At 40.7% G+C, this 23,705-nt stretch overlaps 1 protein-coding gene across 1 annotated transcript; it reads left to right on the top strand.

Annotated features, from left to right (window-relative positions):
* Positions 1-2,706: 2,706 nt before the first annotated feature.
* On the top strand, positions 2,707-23,269 carry OLFML1 (olfactomedin like 1). Its single transcript, XM_043971671.1, has 3 exons — positions 2,707-2,907; positions 4,675-4,960; positions 20,515-23,269. Exons 1-3 carry the CDS (start codon positions 2,788-2,790, stop codon positions 21,285-21,287), a joined length of 1,179 nt encoding a protein of 392 aa, XP_043827606.1. The 5' UTR covers positions 2,707-2,787; the 3' UTR covers positions 21,288-23,269.
* The last annotated feature ends 436 nt before the right edge of the window (positions 23,270-23,705 follow it).

Below are 23,705 nucleotides of genomic sequence, written 5' to 3'. Positions count from 1 at the left end.
AGCTGGATAATAGACTGAAGCATTCACCCAAAAAAAGAGAAAAAACATTAACAATTTGGAAGAAACTAGAATAACATTCTTCTTAATTACAGTTGCCAATGATTTTGCTTCTACTAAACAGAAGGAAATGCTAGATACAAGATAGATATGCTTGATTCCATTAAAATAAAATCTGTACAACCAAAAATAAAAATGAAAACAAAGTAATAAATTAGTGTAAAATACTGTCAGATATGTTAGATAGAAATTTGACATCTAACATATATAATGAACTATGAAAATTTTGCGAAGACGACTTATAGTCCCTAAAGGATAAATGGTCAAGGAGCACCAATGAAATACAAATTGGAAATGATGATGTAATGACAATGATGATGACATTTATATAGTACATTAAGGTTTCTAAAGCACTGCATACACTTACTTATATATTTTACTCATCTGATAATACTCAAGAAATTACTCTACCTCTTTAATAATCAGAGATGCTCATTTAAACAGTTCTCAGGAACCACCTTCTACATCCACCAAAATGGCCAAAAAAAAATTTTTAAACAATTAAACTCGGGGCAGTTAGGTGGCGCAGTGGATAGAGCACCAGCCCTGGATTCAGGAAGACCTGAGCTCAAATCCGGCCTCAAACACTTAACACTAGCTGTGTGACCCTAGGCAAGTCACTTGAACCCAATTGCCTCACACCCCCCAAAAAAATTAAACTCAAAAAAATAAAAATAAATAAATAAATAAAAATGATTTTTAAAAATAAAAACAAAAATAATTTAACTGTCCAGCTTGTGGAAAAACACCTACAAACATTCGTTGCTGGTGGAATTGCAAATTAATAAAATATTTTTGGAAAGCAAAAATCTAGCAGTATGAAATAAAAGTCACCAAAAAAAAACCCCACCATACTTGAATATCATTATTGGTAACAAATGTGAGGTAGATGCTATTATTACTCCTATTTTACATATTAAGGAAACTGGGACTGTGCCCACAGTCACATAGCCTAGGAAGTTATCTGAAACAGTAGTTGAACTCACACCTTCCTGATTGTAGCATTAGCATTCTCTCTACTATATCCTAGCTTCCTCCTGCCACAACCAAAAAAAAAACCAATGGCTCAGAAGCTGCCTCAACTGTCATAAGTAGTGAACATTTTCCCATTGTGATTCCCCCAAGGACTACCAGAACATCTGGCTATGACCTGATACTGCAGAAGAATTACTTCATCTTTCCCCAAAGCAGTCTGTCATCCTTATCTCCCTCCCACCAGAATCTTGGACTTTGTCCCTAGAAAGCCAGGGTCTGACAGGTAAGCTTTTGTCTCATTTTGTCTCAAAAGAGACCTCCATGCCACTTTGTGGTCATCTCCACTCCTTCTTGCTCCCTTTCAGCTTCTTCCAATAGAATATAAGCTCCTGGAGGCCAGCAGTTGCCTTAATTACTTGTATTTGTAAATATTTCTTATATATCTGCAAAATAGAGGTACTAGTAGCACCTACCTACCGAGGTTGTTGTAAGAATCAGATGAAATATTCACCAAGTGCTTGGCACAGAATAGATACTATGTCAATGCTAGTTGTTATTTTAAGCATCTATACCAGCTATACGACCCTTGGAAAAGCTCTTGGTGTCCCAGGGCCCCAGGAAATTCTCAAGACTTCTAAGTTGTAAAAGAGGTGCCAATCCATTGAGAATCAGAGGTTCCTTCTGCCAATGAAATCACAGGCATTGTTGGCCCTTCCCCACCCCACCCCACCCCACCCCCAAAAAAGTCTCACTATATAAATAGTGCTTCTGTTACAGATCAGGAAATTGTGGAGGGAGGGGGAGAGGGAGAGACAGAGACAGAGACAGAGACAGAGACAGAGACAGAGACAGAGACAGAGACTGTTTATACAGAGCCACAGAACCAGGCCTTGTGAAACCTATACCTTCCTGACGTTTTCATTGCCCTGACCAATGGACGGACCACTTTTAGTGGGAAGGTGGTGCCAGCAGCATAGGCTGGCCTTGAGAGAGACTTTCCCAGGTTTCTGGGTAGAAACTTGAACAGGAGTATGCTAGCCATTAGTACAGAAGGGGTCTATGGTGACTGCATTTTTTTTTTAATACTACTCCCTGTGCCTTTAAAACTGCAGAGGGAATCTGGACATCTGGACAATGGGTGTGGCCTCCCAATAAAGCTCTGTAAGAGCTTTATTTTTCCCAGGGCCTGGGAAAGCAGAAGTTAGTTTCAGGACAATCATCCAACTTTAGAAAGCATAAAGAGAAGTTTTTCAGTGAACTAGAAATATAAAACTTAAAAGGAAAGATTCAAAAAAGAAAATTAGCTCCTCCACAGTGGAGCTTTAAGCAGCCCCCTACATTGGCAAGTGGCAATTCTCTGTCCCCCCAACCCCTCCATTCAGTGCTCATGATAGTAAATCCCAAGTCTTCTCCACCCTGACCTCCCCAGGGAGACATTGTGTAACATCCTATGGCAATGAAAACACTGATGCCTGGAACTCTTCACATGACCTGCTTATGCATGAACAGCTGGATTTGATCACCAGAAGGCCCGTTGGTTGGAGCAAACAAGCATTCTTCACTCTGTTTTCCAAAGGCTTGCTGCCACAGTAAACAACTTCAATTGCTGTGCCCCCCACAGACTCCCAACTCTTTGTGCTGTGCTTTCAAATCACAGCATCATTCGACCACAGCTTCCCCAAGGTTTCTTGGGTGACCATTTTATTCCTCTCTGTTTCCCATCCCACCCCGGTCTTCCAGCGACTTGGTAGCATCATGCCAGCTCAAACCAGACCCTTCTTAGTTCTCTGCCTTACGAGTTTTCTTCTTCAGCCACAAGATGCCCAAGACCCAGAAATGGTCCAATACATCTTCCGACGCTTTCAGATCTTAGAGGTAGGTATATCAGAATGGCCTTGGAAATGTGTTATTCCTTTGCAACCTTCTGCATTTTCAGTTGTATTTTTTTAAAAAAAACAACACAAGCCTTACGTTCCTCCTTCTCTTACTGTGACCATCTTGATAGGGAAGCATGTTTCTGAAAAAGCAAGTGCTATTGTTTAATAAAATATATATTTGTGAGCATGTGTGGAAGGAGAGAGGTAGCAAGAAAAGGAAAGACAGACAGAAGCTATGCAGAGCAGTGAAAAAACTTAGCTTTGAGCTCTAGAAATAGACAAGGATTCAGGTCCTCCTTCTAATACATACTGGCTATGTGACCCTGGGCAAGTCATTGATTTCTCAGTGTCCCAATACTTTCCAAGTATGTTACAGATGAGTTTCTGGCCCGCCCTGATAGACGGAGTTTCAGTCCCTTTGTACGTATGTATTTATGTAATTTTTTTTTTGTCCAGAACAATGAGAAACTCAATGGAATTTTGTCCAATTCCAATGAGAAACTCCTAAGAGTTAAATAATGTGCAATTTATAGTCTTGGAGAATTGCTTGGGGCACTGTGACTTGCATGGACTCACTCAGTGAGTTACACATGTCAAAGGCAAGCTTGAACTACCATCTTTCTAACTTCAAGCCCAGCTCTCTATCAACTATACTATGTCAGCTAAGATAATGTGGAGATAGAAAATTAATATCACCTTTAATCATGCAAACTTACAGTTTCTTCTGGTAATTTGTTAGATCAGCACCAAAATTAGTGAAGAAAAATGTTAGAAAGTTAATTCTGGAGGGGGGGGGCCTGTCAAGCCGAACCCAATTTTTTAAACAAAATAATTCATAGTTTATACTAAAAGCAGTTAAAAACAAAAGAATTAAGAATAAAAGAGTGTGTGATCCTGCTTTTAGTACACTAAATTCTGATCAATTTTTATTTTTTTCTGTCAAAGCATGTCCTATATCTAATGGTTATTTGCTATCATTTCCAGAAAAATTACAGATTCCAAAAATACTACATATTTTTGTTTATAGTCCTGGTCAAAACACAAACAGGGTAGTCAAATTAGTATGATTCCAAAGCCACAAAACTGAATTTTCAGAAGTGAAAGATCATTGTTGCTTCTTCTGTTGCCAGAGGCTCTCCTGTTTATCCTACCTCCTTAAACACATAAATTGTAGTCATGGATACTTAGTATTCTCACAAATTGCCTTTCAAGTAATCCCACCTGGAGCAGCTAGGTGGTGCAGTGGATAGAGCACCAGCCCTGGATTCAGGAGGACCTGAGTTCAAATCTGGCCTTAGACCCTTGACACTTACTAGCTGTGTGACCCTGGGCACCTTGATTACCTAAATCCCTCCAAGTTTTCCTTGAAATAATATTGCACAACTACCTTCATATATTTCTATAGTTTTTTATTCTCAGGGTTTCCAAATCATTTTGGAAAAAATGGGCATAAAATATGGAAAGAATACCAAAAAATTACTCTGGACACTTCCCCATAAGCTAGAACCATGAAAGAAGGAGAGAGCGAGAAAGAGCAAGAGAGAGTGAGAATGAGAGTGAGAGTGAGAGTGAGAGTGAGAGTGAGAGTGAGAGTGAGAGTGAGAGTGAGAGAGAGAGAGAGAGGAAAGAGAAGAAGAGAGGGAAAGAGGGAGAGAGGAAAAAAGAAATGCATAAAATAATTCTATTTTGCTTTTTTTTTTCCATTTGCTAATAACTATACATCAGGAAATAAAGTCTGAAATCCGTATTTGTTTTCTGACCTAAGCAAGGGCTGGAAAAATGTCGTCAAGATACAAGGGCATACATTCAAGAATTCCAGGAATTCTCTAAGAAGGTCTCTGCGGACCTGGAGAGATGTCACCTTTATAAGACTGAATATAAGAATGAAGTCAATAACTTGGGGGGAAGAGTTGAAAGAGCCCAACGTGAGATTGACTACCTAGAATACATTAGGACATCTGAGACATGTATAGAAGAGGATAATATGATGATGGAAAAGCAGATTAAAGACTCTGAAGAAGAGCAAAAGGTCAGGACTCTCCTTAACACAAGTAAGAAAGATTTACCTTTTCTAAACACTCTGCACCAGGTTACCACTCTGGGGTGGGGGAAGGGTTCTCTGCACCTATAGTTGAACAGGGGTTATTGAACTTTTTTGTGTTACGGAGGCCTTTGGCAATCTGGTGATGCCCATGGACTCCTCAGAATAATCTTTTAAAATACAAATACATAAAATAAAATAATAAGATTACAAAAGAAACCAATTCTATTGAAATACAGTCAATTTTTTGGAAATATAGTCGAATTTGAAATACAATCCAATTTTTTTAAAAAATCAGTTTGTGGATTGCATGCAGTTTAAGAACCACTGAGTTAGAGTGATAACTAAGAGGAGCAACTAGACTTTGTCCCAGGACATCTCATTTAAAGGGTGCTAACAACATTTGCAATCCTTTGATATTCTAAAGTGAGCTCTAGGTCGTGCAACTATGTTCCCTTTGCCCCGAATACTAGTGGCCCAGGGTCTCTGTGCCCCCACCGCAAGGCAGTGCCTGGCCAACCCATTCATCAACTGAACATGCCTTTTCTGCTACTTGCCCTAGGCATAAACATTTTTAGTTACAGCTCTGCCTAAAATATTCAATGGACAGGAGAGCTCTGGTCTTTAAATGTGCAAAAAATATACATATAAAGGGACACACATGCATACGCAGAGGAACATTAAATAGGTCGTTCCTGTGTGTACACACATTGGTCACCTCTAAGAAAGCAGCATTTCCACAGAAATGTAATTATCAAAAGATCCCAGGCCAGCCACGCAGCAGCAGATGTTCCCTAGGCTGACTGAGCTCCAGAAAAGTGGGTCATACCTTCCGCCTGGTTACAACTTCCAGAAAGGATGGAGGGATGATTTAATCTCCCAGAACAGGGAAGGCAAGAAACTGTCTTAGCAGCGAGGAAAAGGCAGCCTTCAATGGAAAAGTCAAAAAATAAGGTACTCGGGAAAACAGCAATAAACATTTCATGGTTTCTAATGAGAACTCAGTTTGTATTCTATTTAGCCTATTTTTGCCGTTTTTGAGCATGATTAAACCAACCAGAAAGGGCTAAGATTATAAACTAGGTCAGCCACTTGAATTCTGTAACCCAATTTCACACCCAAGGCTATGTGATTAATAATATTTAGAAACCTACACAATAAAAATAAGCCCCGTTTCTGTGTGAAATGAGGGGATTAAATTGGGTGACACCTAAGGTCCTTCCCCTATCTAAATCTATGATCCCATGAAACCAACAGGATTAAATAACTTCACACATTTATGTTAGCCTTCCATTGTGACATGAGAGAATGCAATATATATATGTATGTATATGTATATATATGTATGTGTGTATATGTGTGTATGTGTGTATGTATATATATATATATATATATATATATATATATATATATATATATATATATATATATATATATATATATATATATATTAGAACCCGATCATGGAAATGGGATTATTTGCAAATGAGTACACCAAAGCACTAAGAAGCCTAGCTGAATTGGTCCTGTCCAAAATAGCTAACAAGCAGTTAGATGACTCATTGAATTGAGTGCTGGGCCTAAAGTCAGGGAGACCTGAGTTCAAATATAGCCTGAGACATTAGACATTATCTGTGTGACCCTGGGCAAGTCACCTCACCTCTCTCTCTCTCTCTCTCTCTCTCTCTCTCTCTCTCTCTCTCTCTCTCTCTCTGCGGAGCAATGAGGGTTAAGTGACTTGCCCAGGGTCACACAGCTAGTAAGTGTCATGTGTCTGAGGCCAGATTTGAACTTAAGTCCTCCTGAATCCAGGGCCAGTGCTCTATTCACTGTGCCACCTAGCTGCCCGTACCTCACCTCTTTACCTTAATCTACTAAAGATGAAAATGATAAATCACTCCGGTATCTTTGCCAAGAAAACCCTATGAACATAATGGTCCATGGGATCATGAAGAGTTGAACATAACTGAACAACCACAGAAATAACTAAAACCAATTTATTTTATTTTATTTTATTTTATTTTGGGTTTTGTTTTAAATGTCATTTATTTATTTTTTACATTCTTTTTTTAAAAATTGAGTTCCAAATTCTTTCCCTCCCTCCCACTCTTCCCCCAACCATTGAGAAAGCAAGAAATAACAACAATTTTTTTTAAAAAACTTTATTAAAAGTTTCCTGAAAGTTTTCAAAAGCAAAATTTTTCCCCTTTCATGTAAATTAAAAATTTACCAAGCACCTCTTTTGTTGAAGATCAGAAATACAAGACATGGTACCTACTCTGAAATTTTGCATTAGCACAACAGGAGAGGCAGTGCAGCAGAACCAGAGGTAGGAAAGGGACAGGTGTATCTATTTACCTGAAGACTGTACCAGTACCTCCACCAATATGGAGGCTGCCCACACCCAACGTATTTAAGTTGTTTAGAGAACATAGTCACTGGAACTGAATCCATGGACTGATGGGAATAAAGCATACATAAGAATTTGTTGTTATTGTTTTGTTAACATTCACATATTTTTGACTAATCCAAATAATTCAGAATACATGTTTTTTGTTTGTTTCTTAAATATCTTTTGGGGAGTTCCAAAAACCTCAGCAGACCCAGGAAGAGAAGTGTCTTTATGAAGGTCACATTTAACCAGAGATCTGCATTGCCAAGTCAGACTGTCCTTTGTGTGCTTCTCTAGTCCACAGCCTTGCCAGGCCATGAGACCTTGAAGCTTTTCCTGACAATGCCAGGAGTCCAGAACTTCCTTAACTATGAATCCCTTCTCTGTACTCTCCTTAAGGCCCAGCTCTCAAGAGATATGGTGCTAGCTAAGACCTCTCCTTCTTGGGGAACAGAGAAACAAGATCAGCAGAGGAGCACCCACTTAGATGGAGATCGGGAATAGAGGGCAGCCAAACAATTGATTGGCCAGGCCTAAGAGCAAGAAAAAATTAGAGAGAGGTGATGGTATCAGATACAAATAGAATCAAGACCAGAAATTCAAAAAGGTCTGAGAGGGGAGGGATTTCATTAGAAGTAAGGTCCAGGTTTCAAGATACCAGAGTCAGATGACAGATTAACCAACAAACTAGACAAAGAGTTCAGGTATAATTTGTCACATCCAAAGATCATATCTTGTAGACACATGAAAGTTTTATGTCCAGTCTTGATCTGGCCAGCGCCTTTCCCATCACTTACCCAAATCCCTGTCATGTAGTATACCTTACATTTATTTATCTCCAGGAAATTTATAAGACAGTGAGCATCACTCTTCTTCCTAAGAAGTCTCCCTGGGGCAGCTAGGTGAAGCAGTGGATAGAGCACCGGCCCTGGATTCAGGAGGACCTGAGTTCAAATCCAGCCTTAGACCCTTGACACTTACTAGCTGTGTGACCCTGGACAAGTCACTTAACCCCAACTGCCTCACAAAAAAAAAAAAAGTCTCCCTGGACCACCAGGTGCTAGGCTTGAAGGCTGACACTAATTCTGGGACATGAAGGTGATGACCTGGCTCCCAGGTCCTGTACTCTGGTGTATATCCTTCCCACTTGTACAAATACTGGAAGTAACTGATGCCTGTGTCCATGGTACTCACAGATTTCAATCAATTGACAAGTGTTTACCAAGCACCTACTTTGTCCCAAGCATTGACTAGGTACTGGGGATACAAAGAAAAATAAAGAACAGTCCCTATCCTCAAAAATCTTACATTCTCATGGGAGAGACAACATATTCATAGGTCAGTAAACACAAGGTATATAGTCCCAAAATGCACAGTAATTGGGAAGGATTGGAAATACCAGGAAAAGTCTCTTGAAGGAATTGATGTCTGAGCTGACCCTTGATGGGACCTAGGAGTTCAAAGATGTGAAGGTAAGGAGGAAGGGCATTCCAAAACTGGTGGTGTGTGCAAAGGCAGGAAAATGGAGATAGAAAGTCATTAACAGAACAAATCAGCCAGTTCAGCTAGAATACAGAGTGGATGAGAAGATACAATCAGCCTAAATTCATAGGCTGAAGCTAGATTGTGAAGATTTGAACTCAAGATAAGTCTTCCTGACTTCAGACCCAGCACTTTATCCAGTGCACCACCTAGCTGCCACATGAGTATGTCTTCTTAATATAGACCAAAATACTATGACATTCTTCTTTTTTATCTAGTTTGTTCTTTCTGCACATTGCATACCCAGTTATGCTGAAAGTCTCTTGTTGACCTTGTATTTCTGTATAGACATTTGGTACCCTGGGATTGATTGGTGCTTCCCTTATTAACTCTGACACTTATCTGGCTAGTATGTGATCTCAGACAAGTCAGTTAATCCCAATATGTTGCAACATCTTTGTCCCTCATTCTACAGGAGAAGGTTCTAGAACCAAAAATTCTCAACTTGCAGAGTTGTGTAAAGTAACAATGTGAGTATGGCACATCATATCAATTGTCAGCGTCTTCATTATTATTGTAATTCATAGTCTGCAGGGGCTCTAGTTCCTATCTTGGAGGTTTATCAATTACCAAACGGTTTGACTCATGCCCCTCTCTAGGGTTTTCCCTGGAAACATTTGAATTTTGCTCTTTTTAAACTGGCCTTTAGGTATTCATTTTTCCCCCATGAACAATGAAAGTTACCAAATCATTTGAACTTGAAGAAGCCTGGGAGAATGTATAGTTCTAGGCAAGGTTGGATACCCTAGCTTCTTCTCCAATAGTATACAACACAATTCTGGAGGAAAAAAATTCATACCACCAAAAGATGAAGTCTTAGATGCACCATCCATTCATGGGGCCCAAGACCACATAGAGAGATCATCTTTAAGTACCAAGGCCTCTGCCGCAGTCTTTCCTATAGGTCCAAGAAGGCCTGCTCATATGGCAGCACTTGGTCCCATCTCAGGCACTTCAGTAGTTCCTCTCTGCTTGCCTCAGGCACTTCTGACTCTGTCTTTCAGCCTTCTCTTTCATTACTTCCAGGAAGCTTCTTGCTCTTCCTAGTTCTTTCTCCCAGAAATCCCTGCTCTTCTTCAGTAGTCTGTGATCCACCACCCCAAATCCTCTGGGACCTTTCTGCATCTGCCTGCTACATTACTGTAAGTGCCTACTGTGAGCAGAGCATTGTGCCAGACACTGTGGAAAATAAAAGGATTAGATGATGCTTTCTCTTCTGGAGAGCTCAGTCAAGTAAGTGAAAGTTTTTGTTGTTCAGTCATTTCAGTTGTATCTGACTATTCGTGACCCTATCTGGGGTTTTCTTGGCAAAGATCCTGGAGTGGTTGGCCATTTCCTTCTCCAGCTCATTTTACAGATGAGGAAACTGAAGCAAACAGGGCTAAGTGACTTGCCCAAGGTCACATAGCTAGCAAGTATCAGAGGCCAGATTTTAACTCAGGAAGATGAATCTTCCTGACTTCAGGCTTGGCACTTTATCCGCTGTGCCACCCAGCTGCCCTAGGTGAAAGTATGATAGAGTAGAATAGGGACACTGATGCAGGCAAGCTGCAAAGCCACTCTTGAAGGTTTCTGAAGTTTGATCAAAGGAAGGAAAAGAAAAAGAAAGAATAGGAGGAGCCCTGTGAAAACATATTTCTGATTCTCATAGGCAATAGCTAGAAGTAACTCTAGCTTGCATAAGGGTTTTGGCAGGAATCCTCTAATTTTAGATCAAATGCAGTTGAGCTTAGGAAGAACAGTAAATTTGTTGCTGGCAGAAATGCATAACAGGGGCAGCTAGATGGCACAGTAGATAGAGCACCGGCCCTGGAGTCAGGAGGACCTGAGTTCAAATCCAGCCTCAGACACTTAACACTTACTAGCTGTGTGACCTTAGGCAAGTCACAACCGCAATTGCCTCACTAAAAAAAAAAAAAGAAAGAAAAAAAGAAAGAAATGCATAACAAAGGCAGGAGTGTAAAGCAAAGGAACAAGGGTGGAGGTTGCCAGCTCCAGCTGTACCTTTTGGTTTTGCTCCAAGTTGATTTCCACAGAAACAAGGGACATTCTAGAAAATAAAAAGTACCCAGTTACCTTAGCTTCCCATAGAACCTTACAGTGCTTTGAAAGGACATACAACCGGGCATGACAAGTGTTAAAAAGGAATGTTCTAACCCCAAATCAGATAGAAGACTGAGACCTGGGGACCCAAAAAGAGTTCAAGAGAAAGATGTAAAATGTCTAAAGACTTCTCTAGCTAATTGACTGGTTGCAGTAGGATAGGGGGTTAAAAGAACTAAAAATAGTTCCTGGAGCTATCAAGCCAAAGATAGCCAGGCCTCTTCCTTTCCCACCCCCACCCCCACCCCCCACCTCTACCCCAAGCTATATACTAGCTGCCCAAGACCAGCAGGGGACTGCAGATTGAAGCAGCAGCCTCAGAGACTTAGTAGAGGGCAGGACCAGCAGTGGAAACATCCATGGGAAAGGGCATCAAAAAGATAACAGATTAGCAGAAAACTCCAGTTCAGAGGAAAAAGCAGCTCACCCAGTGATATCCCCAGAAGATATTTATGATTCATGGGTGTCAGAGGTCTTAGTTTCCCAAGATATGTGTTCCTTGGCACACACGTATTACCTGCTCTTGTGCCCCACCATGTGTGTTCCCCAATGGCACATATTCCCCTCAAGCATTACCCCTCCCACCAGCGGAAGAGTCTATCCACACACATGGTGGAAGTCTTTCTTGCCACTTGCTACATTGCTTTCTTAACTATCTTTTGCTTTGAATTAACTGGTTCTGGCTACACATCATTAGACTCTTATGAGCCATGTCTTTGAGTGACTGCTGATGCACACCCGCAGCAAGCCTCAAACTTGGGGCAGAGTGGGGCTCATATCTACAGAATACCCTGGATGCCATAAAAGCAAATAGTATTATAGTGGGGGAGGAGGCAAAGAAAGTCCTCCGCCCCTACCCCACCCCCAAAAAGTTGGGAGGCTCCAATACAGATAAAGCTCACTCAAGAGAGTGGGGAGAAAATATGCTGAAAACAGTGAAGAGAAAAAGCAATAATAGAAGATGTCTGCAGCCTGATCAGCAAGGGAAGGTGAGAAGAAAGGGGTGGGGGGAAGTGGAAATAGTCTAGATGTTAGATTTCAACAGAAAACCTTCTCACAGATGATAGCTGAGGCCAGCATCTGTTGGCCTTGGGCTTTAGTAGGAATTTACTAATTATATCTCTCACAGATGAATGAGCCAGCAAGTTACATCTTATTATGAGAAAAGGCGAGGACCGTTCCAGAAAAAAACAAAAAGAGGCAGGGAAGCATTGTTTTCTTTTTCTAGTCATTTCTCCAGTACTAAGCCCAAAGATTTACACAGAGTAGGCCCTTAATAAGTTAGTGGAATTGAGAAGGTAGCATTTGAGCGAGGCCTTGAAGAGCATCTTCAAGCCAGGACTAGATGACTTTTGCCAGATATGTCATAATAGGGGCAGCTAGGTGGTACAGTGGATAAAGCACTGGCCCTGGAGTCAGGAGTACCTGAGTTCAAATCCAGCCTCAGACACTTGACACTTACTAGCTGTGTGTAGCAAGTCACGTAACCCCAATTGCCTCACCAAAAAAACAAAAAACAGATATGTTATAATAGTTCTTACTTGAGTAGAGAGTAGCATGCAGTAGGGCTGCTTCAGAGATAAGATGGCCTGGTTTAAAGTCACATATTGGCTGTGTAACATTGCATATATCCACTTATCTTTCTCCATTCTAAGCATTGGGCCCTGGGTCAGAAAGACCCAAGTTCAAATCCAGCCTCAGACACTTACTAGTTGCATGACCCTGGGTGAATCCTTTAACTTCTGTCTGCCTCGGTTTCCTTATCTGTAAAATGGGGATAATAATAACACCTACCTTGCTGGTTAGTTGATGAGATAATAATTTGAAAGTGTTTATCACAGTGTCTGGTACATAGTCAGCTCTATATACATGTTAACTAGATAATATTTGTTAGGCACTTTGCAAAACTTAAAGTGCTATATAAGAAGGTGTCAATCTACTTTGGTAGAAGGACTTTGCTCACTAGGGAGTTCCCTATACCTGCTAAGTCATTGGCTTTCTCCCTACCTTGTTCAGGTACAAGTTAAACTACAAGACTTCTGAGGTGCCTTCCAACTCTGAGATCTATGAGCCTTATTATAGATAAATATATGTGCACATATTTTATATATATATATATATGTGTATATATATATATATATATATATATTTCTAGAAATAAAACTTCTTACAGAAGCCAGTAGAGACTGAAGAGCGATCAAGGCAGTAGGAAAATATAAGGTGCCTGAAGTCTGATCAGTTCAGAAAGGAAACTAGAAGAGAAGATAGAAGTAGGATTTAGTTTGACACAAAAAACCTCCTCCTAAGCAACAGCTGAGGGTGCTTCTGTTTATATTACAGTTTTGGAAGGATACAATTATAGCTCAAATTTCAGCTGAGCAAGTAACATTCATTCAACAAGCATTTTTTAAGCAACTGTTATGTGTAAGGCACTATGAGAGGTGCTAGGTGTGCAAAGAAAATCAAAAAATAGCCTCAGGCCTTAAAGGATTTACATTTTATTGGGGCAGAGGGCAGGAAGAAATAGAACACTTACACAGACCAATATCAATATTGATATTTATTATCAATATAAATAAAAGAAAAGGCCAGAACAAGCAGTGTTCCATAATTGGTAGAAAGCTATTCTTGGCTTAGAAAGATTTGTGTTCAAGCCATAGAATCACAGAATATGGGAGTCAGAAGGTATTTCAGTAGCATGTAGGCTAATCATCCATGAAAGGTACCCCCGCTGTAACAGATGTCCAGCCTCTACATAAAGTGCCACTTCTGACACATATTGGCTATGTGATCCTGGGCAAATCATTTAACCTTTTAGTGCCCCAAACAGGTCTCTAAGACTAGAGGTTTCACAGAAAGTACCAGTCTGCACTGAAAGAGGGAGTTTTTTCACGTGGGAATGTCTTATACCAGTGAAATCACAATTTTGGTTTTTTTTTTAAAGCCCCCAAAATACCACTAGCATACCACCAAAGAAATCAAAGAAATAAGAAAAGAATCCATATGTACAAAAATATTTATAGTAGTTCGTTTTTCGTGATTGCAAAGCACCAGAAACTAAGGAGGTGCCCTTCCATTGGAGAATAACTAAACAAAGTATGGTAGATGAAAGTGATGGAATACCATGATACTGTATGAAATGATGAAACAAATGTTTCAGAGAAACCTGAGAAGACTTGAATGAATTGATGCAAAGTGAAGTGAGCAGAACCAAGAGAATAATTTTTACTGTGACAATATTATAAAATTGAATAACTCAAAAGACTTAAGAACTTTCATTAACACATTAGCTAACCATGGTCCCTGAGAGTTTTTCCCTCCCAGATTGATTTTGGTTTTGGTTTTTTGAAAGTAAAAGAGGCCATTCTTTGCCTCATTTCTTCTTACCTAGCCTTAATCACTGAATGAACATTGCTTCAAGTCAAAACAAGTCCAGGAAAAGACCTTAGCTTTAAAAGGCCTTGGCCATCGGGGGCCATCTCCAGTTGTTCTGATCTATATCTAGCCACTGGACCCAGATGACTCTGGAGGAGAGAGTGAGACTGGTGACTTTGCACAGCCCTGCCTCACTTAAATCCAATTCATTGCAAGTCATGACATCACCTCCCAATGTCATATCCTCTTTGTGAATGAAGTACAAAAGATGAACAAGAACCAATGATGAATTCAACCCACCTCCTGAAAGAGAGATGATGAACTCAATATGCAGAATAAGATACATTTTTGGACACAGTCAATATGAGAATCTGTTTTGCTTGACTTTGTAGATTTAGTACAAGAATTTTTCTTTTCTTATATGGGGGGGCAGTAAAGAGGAGCAATGGAAGGGAGAAAATAAATTCTTATTAATTTTTTAAAATAAAATTTAATTTTTTAAAAGGAAGAGAAAAGGGCAGCTAGGTGGCACAGTGGATAAAGGACCAGCCCTGGATTCAGGAGTACCTGAGTTCAAATCCAGCCTCAGACACTTGACACATACTAGCTGTGTGACCCTGGGCAAGTCACTTAACCCCCATTGCCCCACAAAAACAAAACAAAACAAAAGAAAAAGGAAGAGAAAAAAGAAAAGGTTTGAAAGCCTACTTTAAATAATTCCTCAGCAGATGCCAGCAAAGCAAGTCAAAAGAGATAGCAAGAAAAGCAACAGAGGAGTGAGGGTCTAAATTCCAGTAATAACAGAGGGCAAGGGAAAGGGGAGTCACAACTAATCAGTGGCAGAGCTTTGATTTGTACCCAGGTCCTCTGAAGCCCAAATCCACTCAATGACTCTTTCCCAGGAGTGAGAGTACACGGTTATTTGCAATCTATAATATGATACCTCCCAGTGACAGCCCCATGGATGAATGGGTTGGAGGGAAGCCTTTCTTCTCTCCAAGTTAAGAAAGAAAGATTAATTCCCTGAAAACTGAAAGTGCTTCAAAAACACAAAGAAAAAAATAATCACCTGAAGTGGCAATGAGGAAATTCAAACCTATGTCAGGAGTCTGTAGGGTAGATATGTTAGGGTATGTTAGGAAGAAAAATAGATGATGAAAGATTAGATGGATAATTGATAGACAGGTGATAAATTAGACAGAGTGAGTAAGCATTTATTAAGTGCTTACTACTTGCCTGGTGCTGGGCTAAGCCCTGAAGATACAAAAATTAGAAAACAAGATGGTTCCTACCAACAAGGAACTTATGTTCCAATATGGGAAGACAAAGCATAAAAGTGAGCAGGAAAGGGAAGGGGGGTATCTGGGAGTGAGGACAAAGTTCTGGGGTGGGGGTGGAGTAGGCTAGATGGTGAGCCAGAAGCAGAGAGTGAAGAACATGAGAATAAGGGCCACTGAACATTTGGAGTGAGAGCATAGGTTTAAGACTCTTCCTGGGGCAGCTAGGTGATGCAGTGGATCGAGCACTGGCCCTGGATTCAGGAGGATCTGAGTTCAAATCTGACCTCAGACACTTGACACTTACTAGCTGTTGTGACCCTGGGCAAGTCACTTAACCCTCATTGCCCTGGCCAAAACAAACAAAGACTTCCTATAGAATGGGGCACTGGAGCCTCTGAGGAGGAAGGAATCATGATGCAGATTCAAAGGTACCACCAACAGAAAGGTGACCCTAGTCATGCCGAAGGGGTGGTTGACCCATCAGGGACAACAGGAAGGTATGCCATACCCCAGAGCAGGTACCAGGGATATGTTGGAAACCCTCATGAGACTTGTCAAGGCTGATAACCATTATTTACTTCTACTGATTCATGTGGAGATAAAGGATAATGGCAGAAGGAACCTAAAATTAATAAGAATTAGCAAATCCTGAGCAAGAAACCAAAGTAGTTTGTAGGAACAGATGTTTTTATTATTGCTATCTATTGAAAATGGAAGATATAGAAGAGAAAGGTAGATTTGGACAGTGAAGAGCTGTTTAAAAAGATGGCATCTGGGACCAAGACTTGAATTTCTGGATTATAAGTTATTTATTAAGCCCTAACTATGTGTCGGGCATTGTGCTAAACACCAGGGATACAAAGAAAGAGAAAAGCGTGTTTCCTGTCCTCCTGGAGCTTCATGGGGAAGACAACCTGCAAACAACTAGCTACATAAAAGATGCATAGATATAGACATTAAATATATGATAAAATGGAAGTATTCTCAGGGAAGACACTAGCATCGAGAAAAGGCTTCTTGCAGAAGGTAAGCTATTAGCTGAGACTTGAAGGAAGTTATCTATGCAAGCTAGACAATGGAAATGAGAGGGGAAAGTATTAAAGGCATGGGGGACAGAATATAATATGAGACAGAGAAATTGTTTGGCTCTTGGCCCAGGATGGAGTGCACCTATAAAGAGTCATTAAAAAAATATGTTTGCCTGGAGATGTATTTAAACTAAAAGTGGATGGAGAGGAAGAAAATTGCCCTCATAGATCTTCCAAGTCAGAGTGCAGTGGATATAACATAGGAAGAAAATGATTATTAGAAAAAGTTTTGAATTCACAGGAGACAATATCCAAGAAAAGCATCATAACAAAAGAACCATGGCCTCAGATGTCTATACATAAATGCACAAAGTATTCAGTGGTGACCTAGAGATCTCAATAAGTGGAGATAAATTAAACTTCATACGTATGACCAAGAATTAATGGGATTGGCCTCATGACAAGAATATGGTTATTATTATTTTTATTTTTATTATGTTATATCATGATTATATTAAAACCACTTACATAGTAATCTGATGTTTGCAAAATACTATATACGTATATACATATATGTCTATATGTCTATAGATATATGTACATAGGTATGTACATATGTGTGTATATATATTTATATGTAATTTGCTTGTGTGACAACCTTACATGAGGATGCTATTATTATGCCCATTTTTCATATGGGGAAACTGCGGCTCAGAGAGTTTGTGATTTCCCATGTGCCATATAGCTAGTCAGCATCTTAGTTGGGAGTCAATTCCAGGTTTTCCTGAATATTGTACAAATCTAGCATTCTACCCACTATGCTATGTTACTATGGAAGGAGAGATGTCATTCAGAATAAGAAGGACAGGTAAAATATTAATCAATCATATGACAGTCAAAAAATGTAATGTGATTTTGGGTTATATCAGTAGAAGCAGAATGACTACAGATTTTGCCATATGTGGGTCCATTGAATGAATGGGGGTATATTTGTCCTAAAGAAGAGATTTGGCCACACTATTGATGTCGTCAAATATCTGATGAAATTTCATGTTAAAGACAGGTTAGACTTCAAGTCCCTCCCAGATAAAACCCTACCTTCCATAGGAGGTCTTTCCCACCCCACCCCCTTAATTCTAATGCCTAGGGGCAGCTAGGTGGTGCAGCGGATAAAGCACCAGCCCTAGATTCAGGAGGACCTGAGTTCAAATGCAGCCTCAGACACTTGACACTTACTACCTGTGTGACACTGGGCAAGTCACTTAACCCTCACTGCCCCACCAAAAAAAAAAATTCTAATGCCTTCTCTTTATTATTTCTTTTTTTCCCTGACAATGGCTTATTTGTACATATGTGTTTGCTGTTTTCCCCATTTCTCCCATGCTGTCCTTGAAGACAGAGACCATATTTTGTATCCCCTGTGCTTAGTACAATGCCTGGCACATAGTAGGTACTTAATAAATGAGGGTAAGGAGAAAAGCATGTATATAGCACTTACGATGTACTGTGCTCTAAGTGCTTTACAAATTTATATCATTTGATCCTCACAACAACCCTGAGAGGCGGGACTAGTATTATCCCCATTTTTATATTTGAAGAAACTGAGGCAAATAGAAGTGACTTGCCCAGGCTCACACACTTAGCAAGTCTCTGAGGCCAAATTTGAACTCAAGTCCTCCTGACTCTAGACTTAGCACCCTATCCACTGTGCCCTCTAGGTGCCCATTGTTAAATATTTTTGACTTGACTAGCCTAATTTGGGGGGCTAATCTGACTGGAAGACTAATCTGGGGACTTTTGACTATTTGGCTATCTGACTTCGTTAATTTAATGTGCGCCGTTTATAAAGTTCCACCACACTGCTCCCAAACTAAGACTAAAGATTAAGAAGCCTCTTAACTAAATAATCCAAGCAGAGTTTATTTATGAGATGCTATTTCAAATTAAGAATACAGGAAAATAAAATGTACAACCTGACTGCTTTCCTACGGTCTCTTTCCACTGCGTCTCTTTTCTACCTGCTGGACTTCTTGAATACAATAAGGGCCTTAGCTGCTTCCAGCCTCAGGGCACGATACACTTTCCCTGGTCAGCTATTTTCTTCTAACTCCTCTTAATCTTCACTTTCTCCAACCTGTACCCTGTGCTGACCTGCTTCTCTGCTCTCCGCTGCCTCCCGGTCAGTCTGTCCTCTGTTCCGTCCTTGTCCGAGCTCCCCTCTAGTCTTTCTAGTCCGTCCTCTAGTCAGCCCCTATCTCCTAATCTTGTCTATCTAGTCCGTCCTTCTCTAGTCCCTCTCCTTAATCTTGCCTCTCTATCTAGTCCGTCCTTGCTCCTTCTTTAGTCTGTCCTCCCTCTCCTGTCTAACTCCCAGGTCTATATATACCTTTTTTTCTCTCCACTCAAATCTCGGGGCTTCCCTTCGCCTCCACAGACCAAGCTAATCTGCTGGGGGGGGGGGGGGCGGTGCAGTGTGCTCTCGAGCCTCATGCCTCAGCACAGGCTATCCTTCAGATAGCTCTGCTCAGGTCGGAGGGAGCTGGGGGCTTTTTCCCCCCAGCTGTCTGACCTGACGTCTTGTATAGCCCACTGGGCTTTTTCGCTCAGCTGAAGCTGAGGAGGAGGGGGAGAGACCCTGAGGGCCTAAGGCTTTCCAATCTCAGCCCAAAGGTAGGGTCGCCATTAAACATTAATAGATGCTTGTTTACTCACTGACTGGTTCTGCTTGACCCTGAAGGACAAAATTTGGGACAATGATTAGAAGTTGGAGAAAGGCCCATTTAAGCTCTATATAAAGAAAATACTTACTAATAATTAGTGTTGTCCAGAAGTGGGCTCAGTTTACTCAGGAGATAATACATTTTCCACGGGGGGGGGGGGGGGGGGGGGCGCGGAGGTAGGGGGAAGGGAAAGGTAGAGAAATGGGGGGATGGCCAGAGACTTTTAGTATCATATGCCTTCTTGTTAAATATGTTGTAGACCATAATCCTGATCCAAAGAGGCTGGATTATATGACCTCTGAGGTCCCTTTGGACTCTATTAATTAAGCATTGAGTTTGGGCCCAGCACTGTGCTAAGCACCTTAAAGAAACAAAGCATTATAAGAATAAGGAGATGGTTAAATCAGCTGATGATAATGGCTAGCCTTTGTGGAGCTAAGATTTGCAAAGCCCTTCGCCTATGTTATTTCATTTGGTCCTCACAACAATCCCAGGAGGGAGGTGCTGTTATTATTCCCATTTTATAGATAAGGAACCTGAGGCTCATTGGGGTTAGGTGAGCTAACTGTGATAATGCAAGTATCTGAGGCAAGATTTAAGCTTAGGTTTACCTAACTCCTGGACCTGTGACTCTATCCACTGCGCCACCTAGCTGCCACTGTGAATATCATCCTTTCATATATAAAGAATCTTGGGAATTCACCTCAAAGAAATAAAATGAATATAGTATTTATTCTTTCCCTTCTGAGAGGACCCTTTATAGGAGGAGGGATAAGGACTTGATTTCCAAGAGAGGAAACCCTCTCTACCAATGCAGGTCAGCACATTATCCTAAACTTTCAGTCTTAGAAAGTTACCTAGAACACCCAGGGTCACATATCCGGTATGTGTCAGTGGAGGGACTAGAACCCAGGTCTTTTGGGCTTCTGGGTCAGCTCTCTACTATTCCATACTGCCCTTCAAATCTCTTATGCTAAATTCTTACTGGGTATTTTTTTTAATCTTCCCATGCCTGGCATTGGACCTGGAAGGAAAGAGAATAAGCCTTCAAGGTTTCTGAGAATGCAGGTATCAAAGATGTACAAAATAACCCTTTCCATTATTTTCTCTCTCATTATGTACAGGCTGTGACAACATGTTGACGGGCATCAAGTCAATGAAGATTGTGAAGACGACCAGGGATACACACGGCTGTTGGATGAAAGATGTCAGCAACGATTCCACCAAGGTTTATTTCTTAAGTGGCTCCAGGAACAACACCATATGGGAATTTGCCAACATGAAGGCATTTATGGAAGGCAAGCCCACTGCCAGGAAGGTTGTCCTGATGCTGTCCTGGCAAGGGACTGGGCAGGTGGTCTATCGAGGCTTCCTGTTCTTCCACAGCCATGGCACCCCCAATGAGATCATCAAATACAACCTCCAAAAGAGAAGCGTGGAGGATCGGATGCTACTCCCAGGGAGCCATAGAGTACCAGTCTATCAGCATGCCCCCTGGACTCACATTGACCTGGCTGTGGATGAGCATGGACTCTGGGCCATTCACACAGAGTTAGACCACCTGATCATCACGAAAATAGATCCTGAAACGATGGCCGTGGAGCACAGTTGGACATCATTCTGCAGTAGCAGAGATGCCGAGGCAGCCTTTCTCCTGTGTGGGGTCCTTTATGTGGTATACAGCAGGGGTCGCCAAAGCTCCCACATCATCAATTGCGTCTATGACGTCCTGGGCACCATCAACAAGCAGGACATTCCGACCCTGGTCTTCCCCAAGCGGCAGAGGGTCCACTCTGTGATACACTACAATCCCCGGGAGAAGCAGCTCTATGCTTGGAATGATGGAAGCCAAATCATCTACAAGCTCCAGACCCAAAGAAAGCAGGCAGGCCCTTAGGAAAGGTGGCAAGTGGTGCAAACCAGATTTGATTCTGAGGGACAGTCATTGTCTACAGGAGCCACAGGGAGCTCTTGTGCTAAATGAGAAAGTGGTAAACAGATATATCTTCCCTCTGGTATTTAAACATATAGTCTGAAAGTGAAACTGCATATATAAACCACCTTTATTTTTGTTACTAGACCTATGTTTCATTAGAACTCCCAATGAGGAAACCCTCTCTACCAATGTAGATACAACTTCTCTACCACTTACTTAGGCTTAGAGAACCAACTGAGGTGCTAAGAGGGCCCCACAACTAGTATGTATCAAAGGCTAGACTTGACCCCAGGGATTCTTAATGATAAGGCTGGCTCTTCATCTTCTACAATACCCTGCCTCACTTTTGCCCTCCAGTAGTTATCACCTAAGGGATAGAAAAGTAGCTTCACAGTCAAGAAGACATGGGTTCAAGTTCAGCTTCTGACACATTTCAGTTGCTTGACCTTGGGCAAGACCCAATCTCTCAGTGTCCCCAGACATAACTCTAAGCCTATGTATAAGCTGTAGGGCAGTTGCCAGTGTGCATTGATAGAAGGAGTTTACTCACTCAAACAATAAAATCATAGGTCCAATTCTCCATCTATTCCGCCCCCAAAAAAAATTTAATCTCTGATTAATAATCACGATCATTTCTTACTCAGAAATCTTCTATGGTTGCCCATTGCCTCCTGAATTGTTATTATTTATAATATTTACAACTGACATTTAGAGTTTGCAAAGTGCTTTGCCAACGTTAACTCATTTGATCTTTACAATGACCTTGTGAAGTAGGGAATGAAATTATTATTATCCCCATTTTAGGGCTGAGGAAATTAGACAGTAAAGTCAAATGACTTGCCCCAGGGTCACCTAGCTGATAAATGGGCCAGATTAGAACCTGTATCTTCTTATTCTGGACCCAGGGTTGTTTCTTCTGTGTCCTAGCTACCTCTTAGTTAAGTCTGAACTTCTTAAGGTGACATTCAAGGCTCTTTGTAATTTGGCCCCAAGCTACTAGTATTCCAAAATATTACTCTCAAACAGAACGATATTTCCTAAATACATTTCATGCCTACAGGATCATATAGATCCTGAGATAGAAAGAGCCTTAGAAGTCATCTTATCCAACTTCCTCATTTTTACACATGAGGAGACTGAGGCTCAGAAGAAAAGATTTGTCCAAATGACAGTGGCAATGCTAGGATTTGAATGTAGAACTTCTGATGCCCAAACACATCATTTTCTCTACTATACCCCTCTTTCATACTTCCATACCTTACCTCCTGACATTCTTTCTGCCTAAGATACTATTTCTCTTTTGCTTTACTTTTCAGAGTCCAGCTCAAATACAACCTTCTCCATGAAGCCGTACCAAAAGGTTTTTTTAGTCACTCCCTAATCGATGGAAATATACTGTTTCCAGTTTTCTGCTACCACAGAGTGATGTATACGTTTGGGTACATGTATACACACACACACACACACACATCTCTTTGCTTTTGTTTTTAACTTTCTTGGAGTTATATATGCAGTCCTGGGGTGGTCGGGTCAAAGCCTATAGACAGTTTAGTCACCTTCCTTGTATAATTACACATTGAAATACTACAATAATATTGGTAGCCCTACCAAAAGTACATCAGTATGCCTATCTTTTCACAATGCCTCCAACAGGAGGTGACCCCATCTTTTTTTCATCTATCAATTTGCCTAGTGTAATGATAAATCTCAGGATTGTATTCATCTGCATTTCTCTTACTATAAATAACTTGGAGCATGTTTTGATATCGTCATTTTATAGTTTGCAATTCCTTTATAGAAAATAGCTTAACCACTTAGCTTTTAAGGAACTACCATAATACTCTGCTTGTACCTCTCTTATAGTCCTTATTAAATTCTACCTTGCACTTTAGTTATTTGTATTCATGAGCACCTTGAGGGCAGAAACCATGTTTTCAACTCAACTCAATAAATTTCTATTAAGCACCTTGAGTTTTTCATTTCTAGATTGCAAAGAAGAGACATGGGACCACACTCAGCTCTAACAGATTTACTGGCAAAATATCCACAGTACGCACATTTTTTAAAAAGGGATACATGTGCTAATCAGTTTAGCCAATTTCCTCCCCCTCCCATTCCAATTTCTTTATTGTCCATTCTGGTCTATGAGATTTAAAGAGGTATGCTTGGCAGTTCTAGGAAAACCAACCCAGTATCAAACAACAAACTGTGTCTGGCTAGCATTGCCTTACACTCAAGAGGGCAAAGGGGCCTGCCACCTTTTATGAATGCACCATTCTTGGATAAATAGAGTCCAGGAACCTCTTGAATATCCCAATCACGTGTAAGTTAAATAAGGATGCATACAAAGGGTGGTAGAATTACACTGGTATTAGATAT

This window comes from Dromiciops gliroides, chromosome 6 (assembly GCF_019393635.1).
Source record: "Dromiciops gliroides isolate mDroGli1 chromosome 6, mDroGli1.pri, whole genome shotgun sequence".
NCBI lineage: Eukaryota > Metazoa > Chordata > Mammalia > Microbiotheria > Microbiotheriidae > Dromiciops > Dromiciops gliroides.
The sequence above is the reverse complement of the archived record's forward strand: the minus strand, read 5'-3'. Positions and strand labels throughout refer to the sequence as shown.